Source organism: Thunnus maccoyii, chromosome 11, assembly GCF_910596095.1.
Source record: "Thunnus maccoyii chromosome 11, fThuMac1.1, whole genome shotgun sequence".
Lineage (NCBI taxonomy): Eukaryota > Metazoa > Chordata > Actinopteri > Scombriformes > Scombridae > Thunnus > Thunnus maccoyii.
This window is the reverse complement of record NC_056543.1, coordinates 22,230,739-22,238,662: the sequence shown is the minus strand read 5'-3', so window position 1 is coordinate 22,238,662 and position 7,924 is coordinate 22,230,739. Positions and strand designations below refer to the sequence as shown.

The window sequence follows — 7,924 nt, the reverse complement described above, 5'->3', positions numbered from 1 at the left end:
CCGTTGATCCACCGTATTGTCTGGTCTGACTCCCCCGCGGCTGCCCTGACGATTGGTATCGTCTGATGACGTCACAGTTTTTGCAATTCATAAAGATAAACAGATTTGTTTCGGTCATAAAACAAAATAGTGACAAAAGCCTCCACATATGTGTCAATATTTTTTATTATTTGAAGTTTTTTTTTTTTTTAATTTTAACTCTTCAAATAGTTATCTGACTTAGTTTGTTTTATAAATATTTTTATATGCAATGTTGTCAGCACTTTTTTATTCTGATATACTTGACATTAAAGCTCAGCTAAAACTGTAATTAATTGTGTAGTATGTTAAATACCAAGAGATATACTGCTCAGTATCATGATATAAATTGATATAATAAATAAATAACTACAAGAAAAGACTAAAAACTATTTCATCAATATGACTTACATGTCTTTGATCCATTCTCATTAATTAACACATAACATATTATTAATAGCCACTCATACTTTTCTCATATTATATAATTTATAGAGTAGCCGAGAATGTGGTTACTTGTGCACCACCTGCTGGACATAGAAGGCAAACAAAAACATTACAAACAGCACACAGGATTTATGGAGACGTTTGCAGCATCATAATGACAGCAATGCTAAGTATTGCTAAGTAACTATAACACATTTTTATAGTATGAAGACATTAGGCTATTATATCTACATGGGTAATTACAGTACTATATTGTAACAATAGAAGTTTACAATCAGTACTACATCACAACTGGCAAGATTACAGTGTTTAAAGCAGTATATAGTAGGCTATTTGAGTATTTACTGGAATGACATTGCAATCCTTGAGAACACAGTTAAAATGAAATTTTACCATACAATTAATATACTTATGTAATCCTGAAAATCACCCCATCATAAGGATCCAATGACTCAGGAAATTATGAATTACTATTATTTTATTATTGTATCATCTCCAGAATCTCCACAGTCATAACCTCGAACAGTGTTATGCTCGAAGTTATGACTCTGCTCAAATCAAAAATGTAGGTTATACAAAAACTTCACATGTACATCAGTGACACTTTAAAGAGCTCATGCAAGCTCTTGACTTAAATCTGGACCTGTATGATGAGGATAACCTTTAAAATGACAAAAAAAAAGAAAAAAAAAGATTTCTCATAAAATATTAATAAAAGTCTTCAACATAATGTACAGTAAGACTAAATTAAGATAATCACCTGCAGCTATGATCTAAATTATTTTAACTTCATTAGCTGATAACAGTGAATGACCATTACTAATCACTCAAATATGTTATGTTTACCTTGAATGATGCTGAAATTATATTTTGGGCTATGGGCCCATGGACTGTATGGAGAAGCACAGTTTTCTATTTATAGTCTGTTAAGTACCATTTTGTTAGATTCAAAATGAAGAAATCAGCAAGATTAAATCTGTTTTTTTTTTTTTTTTTACATTTCGCATTACATCCGAACTCACTGGCTACCGAAAGCCCTCAAAAAGTACTAAATTTCAATTTTCAGACAAGAAATAAATGTTCTTTGATAAACTACTGATAAACCTTTTATCTTTCACACTCACACACACACACACACACACACACACACACACACACACACACTCATACACAAACACTATAAAGCAGAGGATGTGGGTGGAGTGTTTCTGGCTGACAGTTGTCTGCTGGGTCACATCAGTCTGTAAATTAGCCAGCGTCTATGTGTAGACTCACTGCTAAATATGCCCCTCAGATGCTAATAAACCACTGATTCCCCTCAACTCACCCTGACTCAGTGCTAGTACTCAAAATCCTACTTTTTACATAAAACTTTTATTAATGGAAGACACAATAATAACTCGGCATACCTCAATAAACAAAACTGTTATTATGAGGCACTAAATGGCCTAATGGCTTTTTCTCAAGAGCATTAACATGTTAAAGACCTCAGTGACCTTTTACACTGTCATGTCAATTTATATGCAATATTAACTTGTTTTTTGTAAACTGTATCCAATACTTTATATGTGTGTAACGCATTTTAAACATTAGTATTAATACCATAATGCCTAATCTGTTTATAAAACTTCAGTCGATAATTACCTCTGTGGTCTGATACAATTATTTTCATCTCCTCCTTTTACAGGAAACGGCAGCTACTGGTGTGTGTGTATGTCTGTTTATGTGTGCGTTGTCCTGGTGGGGCTGAAGCTTTGCGTGTTGAAAGATACTTTGCTCCTCTTCTGTCCTTTCAGTCTCACCCTGCCCTGACATTCCCGTGCAGACGCTGGGTGTCCAGTTGCCACCAGTTATTTCTGCGTAGATCCCCCTCCCTTCACACTCTCCAACTGCTCTGCACACTCAGACCCACAGTAAAGTGCCTTCAATCAGACCCCAAAAATAGCCCAGAGGGTGGTGGTGGGTGGGCTGCAGACCCCAGCAGGGTCCAAAGGAGTCATGTGCACAACCTTGTCCTCCCATAACACAGACAGAGGGACAGGAGAGGAGTCAAAATCCAGTAACCCAACATAAACCAGCTGGACAGAATAACAACCAATCTCACTCTGTGGATGTACTACAGTGCAAGAGAAGTGACTGTTTCTGCCTCAGCTTGTCACATGCACTCATTGTAGTTGGAGAGGAAAGTCAGACTGAGTGTGGGAATCCAGTAGCCGAGCGGCTGCTCAGTCCTTGATCATGAAGCTTAATGTGGCACTGTTTTTTGCGGGGCTCTTTGGGGCGTTGGCAGCTGTGTTCATCCTCCTCTCATTTGGAACGGACTACTGGCTGCTGGCCTCAGAGAGTTGCCACTCAAACCCTGACGGATCTCCAGGCCCGGGTGGGGTGACTATAGAGGTGGGTGTTGGACTTCAAACAACAGCAGATCAGAGAGGCTCAGAAGTCTGTTTTCATTTGATAAGTTTACATTATCCTGTGTTTTTAGGTAAAAAATGATGCAAGAAAATGTTCAAATTTGTAATTTAGTAATTCTATTCATGTAAATAGACTTGAAGAATATTTAGAAATTAACTTATAAATGGTTTGCTGTGAAGAATTTCATAATAAAACACTTACAGTACAACATTTTACAATGGTAGGCCTTGAAACAAGATTAAATGTTCTTCTATTTTAGACACTGATGAGTCGCTCCAATCATTCTCTCAGTAGATGAACTGCAGGGCAGGCAGAGTCATCCCTGCAGGACCTCGTCATGTAATCAGATACTGTTTAATGTAGCATGTGTACAGCTATGCAGTGACTGAGACATAGCTTGTACCATGTGCCCCTGTCATAGAAATACAAATACCAGCAGTCCCTGGGGTATGGTTCTGTATTAAATATCACCGACTAGAACATATCTAGCTTTTCATAGTGGGCGCTGATACTGGAATTGAGACATGATATCAATACAATAAAACCAAAGTGGTACCATGTAGTATATACAGTACATACTAATGTAATGTGAGTATCTAATTTTGTGAATTTAATCAATCATAACTCTTGACAAATAGGATATATAATAGAGGATAAGGCTTGAAAAGGTGTAAGATCAGAATACAGATGTTTTAATTCTTCTTGTTAGCATCCTTATAGCACTGGTTCCTTTTTGGCTTGTTTCTGTATGATCCCTATCTACAGGTTTACTGTATATCTGTCTGATTTTTTAGAGGCCCAATAGGCTAAATCTATTCAGTATTTAACAATAAAAAAGGAATTATTAAAGAGAGAAACAAATAAACTAGACATTTTGTGTTGAAGAAATATGTTTGTGATTCTCTGTTAATTGTCATGTGATACCTAAGAGTTATTTGCATCCCCTTTGGGGACGTCCTAATTACCAAGTTGAGAGCCACAGTCCTATATAGTGTAGACAGGACTCCTTCCTATCTGAATTTTAAAACAAACTAACTGAGCAGATGTCCAAAAATGTCACAAAATACATTCCACCCTGACTGGATTAAGCTTGACTTTATGAAACTTGATGAACCACCGTCTTCAGAGCCTTCTCTCATTTCTGTGCATAAAAACATCTGATGAGGCATGATATGTGTTGGATACCCTGTTGCTCTTGTGCAAAAATAGTGACCACCAATAATGAGTGTTTCCTTCGGCCTACACACTTGCTCGACACCAAATCAAACCTGCATGAGGTTAGAGGTGCTCGTTCAGCTCAACCTTTGACCTGACTTAGCAGCTGCTCTGTGCCGCTGTGGCGACTCACTGCACACCTGCCTAAGGCCTTAATTGCTCTGACAGATAACGTGGAGTGCATGAATTACTGTACTTGTATAAACCATATTCTTCAGTCTTTTTAGAGTCAGAATATACAGTATTTATTGTCTTTTTTTTCTTCTTTCCTCCAGCCTTACGATGTGGTGGTGCAGGAGGGCGCTAGTGATATTACTCTATACCATGAGGGATTTTTCTGGAGGTGTTCCTTTGGAGGAAACGCGGCTGATGACAACCTGCTTTGGACACTCTGGTTCAGTAAGTGAGACGGACACATAATGCTATGTTGTTCCAATCCAAGCTGATTGAAACAACCTATTATTTTCTTCTGAATTGGTCCCATTCTCTTTCCTCTCAAGCTGACGATTGGGCAGGAGAACAATATCCTCCAATGTTATGCCTTTAAAAGAGTCACATGGCAGCACTATGACTCTGCTGCAGAATAAATATCAGCTCTCTGATTTACTGCTATTCCATCTATAAAAAAAAGGAGTATGACACCATGGTGCTAGAAACCTTCTCATGTGACTATTCAGAGGCTCCACCATGTGATGTTATTCCGGCCCTTTGTCAGGTGATTGTGTGCCGTCTATTTTCTGATGGGGACTTTGAATGGTGGGTCATTGTCAGAAACAGCCTCCAGTGCCGAAAGGACCTTGTAAGGATCTGAGGAATTTCAAATGCTGGAAGAGAAGAGGGAAGAGAGTAGGAAAAGAATATAAAATAAAACAAAACACAACAAAACCCCCCTCCAAAAATGAGCAGAAAAAAAGTGCGGAATAATCATTTCTGTTCCCTTGTTGTCAAATTGAACGTGTCAATCCACAAAACACTTGTCACAAAGTAAAAAGGGATCATGCAGTCAGAGTCTCCCACTGAGAAAACAAAAGAGTTACAAATATGAGTCATCACTGTGTAAATATGATGCATATATAGTATCTTTCTTGTATGGCAACTGAACTGCTGTGAGGAAAATATCATGTCATTATATTTGCTCCGCTATTCTAACAAGTTTATAAGTGCTTTCCTCCAATTTCAAACTGTTTGTTTACTTGTAAGATTCCAATTTTCATCTCTTTTCTGTTTATTATGATACAAAAGTTAAAGTATATTCTTTCCCTCTCCAGCAAATCAGCCTCACTCAAAAGTATGCATGCATGCCTACCTCTTCCCATTCCCCGTGTCTCATCAGACCCACAACTCCACAGAGTATGACTCAGCCATAAGTAAGTGTTTTTTTTTACATTTTCCTCTTTGTTCAAAGTGAGTTTATATTCTTCAGTAATATCATGACTGTATATACAACTGGCTAACATCTCTGCTTTTCAGTCTACAGAGGCTTTTGGAGTATCTTTATGCTCATTGGTGTGGCAGCTGTAGTGCTTGGTGGGTTCTTCATCATCTGTGCTGCTCCGTTCGCCAGCCACCGCTTGTACAAAGCAGGAGGAGGCCTCTTCCTGGCATCTGGTGAGGCTTTAGAACAGTTAAATGATTATTTTTACCCCCTGTTTTAGATCCACTAGTTTGTAAGAAAACTGAGTGAGAGAGCATCACAGTCTCATCGGTTTGCATCTGCTGCCCTCCTCTGCACCAGGTCTTTTCCTGCTGTGTGTGGTGGTGATGTACGTCCTGTGGGTGGAGGTGTTGGAAGTGGTGGATGTCTACATAAACCACCAGCGCTCTGCAGTGTGTCCAAACTTCAAGCTGTCCCTCAACTATGGTCTGTCCTTCATGTTTGCCCCCGTTGGCATCTTCTTCTGCCTCCTGGCTGGCCTTCTTTTCCTTCTTATAGGCCGAACCATCCAGATTCACTACCACTGACCAGCAGCAGTTTAGAGGGTGGGGATTGAGATGTCTGGAATACAGGTGGGGGTTTATTTTGTTTTTTGTTTTTTTTTACAGCCAGACTGATATGTTCACAATTTATCTGCCTTGTGAGAGCAAGACTGTTTGGCAGCTCTGTGGTATAAATGATCTGACAGGCTTGAACACTTTGTTTCAGGTTCAAAACATGGCAACCATTGTTGAGCTTGGAAATGGGATCATAATCGCTCCATCCTGAGCTACTTTGAGCTATATTACATACAGTTCTGGGCTATCCTTAGATAGTATACTATGTGGGGAATTCTCAACAAGGCTGATCACACATAAATATTAAATATTTTTGATTGAATCTTGACTGATGACAATTACGAGGGTATAATAATCACCAGCAATCACATGATTATGATTTGATGAGGAAAATGTAGTTCATTGAAGCATTTCATGCTTGTGTGAAAGAGTGCTGGAGAGGTGAAAAAGACTGTTCCCTGGTTTATATCAGCACTTGGTTGAACAAGTATTAAAATATTTACACTTTAAGACACAATACACTTTATACAGTGTGAAAAATGTGGATAGTAATAAGCTTGTGGTGTGGCGTAATGCTTTTTACAGTATATTCTGTATATAACTAATGTGTGTTTGGAGAGGGTGCTGGCCAGCAGCCTTTTCAGTTTAAAGGATAAGGCTGATAATATTCTTTTTTTTCTAATGAAAAGATCAAGTGTATTAGTCTCTCATTACTTAAATCTTAAATAAGTAAATCTTTTAAAAACAGACCATGAATATATGCATTTATTTTTAAAAGAATCTCCAGAACAGCTGTAGTTTTCAAACAGGACTGACACAGGAATAAATATGGCATTTGTTGGGTACTATCTCCAGCTGCAGGTCAATACACATGTGGTGTTCTGGTGAGTATTTACAGCAGCAGGACAGTGTATGCGGGATCAACTCAATATAAACTACAGCATCCAGTGTACAGTGTTCATCACAGTAACTTATCACAGCAACATGTCACCCAGTGCAACGATAGATTTTTGCACAATAATGGAGCTCTATGTCACAGAGGAATAAGCTGTTTCAAGCTTTGGATACACAGACAATACGTGTTAGTCGAATCAATTCATTGTTGCTTCTGGTCTTTTCACTTGACTTGTTAACAATATGAAAATATAGAATAATATTAGACTTATCCTTTAATATAATCAAATATTCATATTTCACAGAGTGTATGATTCTTAATCTTTTCTGCAGTATGATTTTACTGTTGTACATAGCCTGAAACTGTGCCGTTATTTGGTCATGGTTTGACCAGCTCACAGGGTCAACACAGTTTATTCTGTTTATAAGTAAAGCTTGTAGCATGAATGCATTTTTTTAATGTTGCATTTCTGTCATTGTTTTTGTTGGGTTTTTCCTCTATGAGCTGTTATGTGTGTTGTGAGATTCTTATATCATATCATGTTTGTCCAAATAACTCTTAAATTCTTCTTCTGTGATGTATTTGCCAATAAAATAAAGAAGTAAAGGCAAACTCTGATGTCTTCATCATATCGTTCTGTCATTGTAACAAAGGCCTGGGAAAAATACAGAAGATTCAGCTAAAGTACCACAAGAGGGCAATGTTGTCTCACTTGATTCACACATCAACCTACAGCCTAGGAAGCAAAAACTCCATTTTTGCTTATCTGGAGTCTGTGTGTGGTGTATGTGGTGTTATGCATTTAATGACAACTTCAGAGCTAGGAGCTGAAGATGAAAGAATTCACACCTTGGCTGACAGACGGATGGTAATTTCACTCATGAATGAAGCATTTGATCAGGATCTGAATGGACTCCTGTGTTGATTCTCGTGTGCCTGTAT

The 7,924-nt window shown here is 38.0% G+C and overlaps 1 protein-coding gene across 2 annotated transcripts; it reads left to right on the top strand.

Annotated features, from left to right (window-relative positions):
- Positions 1-2,474: 2,474 nt before the first annotated feature.
- On the top strand, positions 2,475-7,583 carry tmem182a (transmembrane protein 182a). Of its 2 annotated transcripts, XM_042426864.1 has the most exons (6): positions 2,475-2,862; positions 4,371-4,494; positions 5,364-5,462; positions 5,566-5,703; positions 5,831-6,102; positions 6,239-7,583. In XM_042426864.1, exons 1-5 carry the CDS (start codon positions 2,704-2,706, stop codon positions 6,055-6,057), a joined length of 747 nt encoding a protein of 248 aa, XP_042282798.1. In that variant the 5' UTR covers positions 2,475-2,703; the 3' UTR covers positions 6,058-6,102; positions 6,239-7,583. The 2 variants fall into 2 exon arrangements, with proteins under 2 accessions (XP_042282798.1, XP_042282797.1); XM_042426863.1 differs by having other exon boundaries at positions 5,831-7,583.
- The last annotated feature ends 341 nt before the right edge of the window (positions 7,584-7,924 follow it).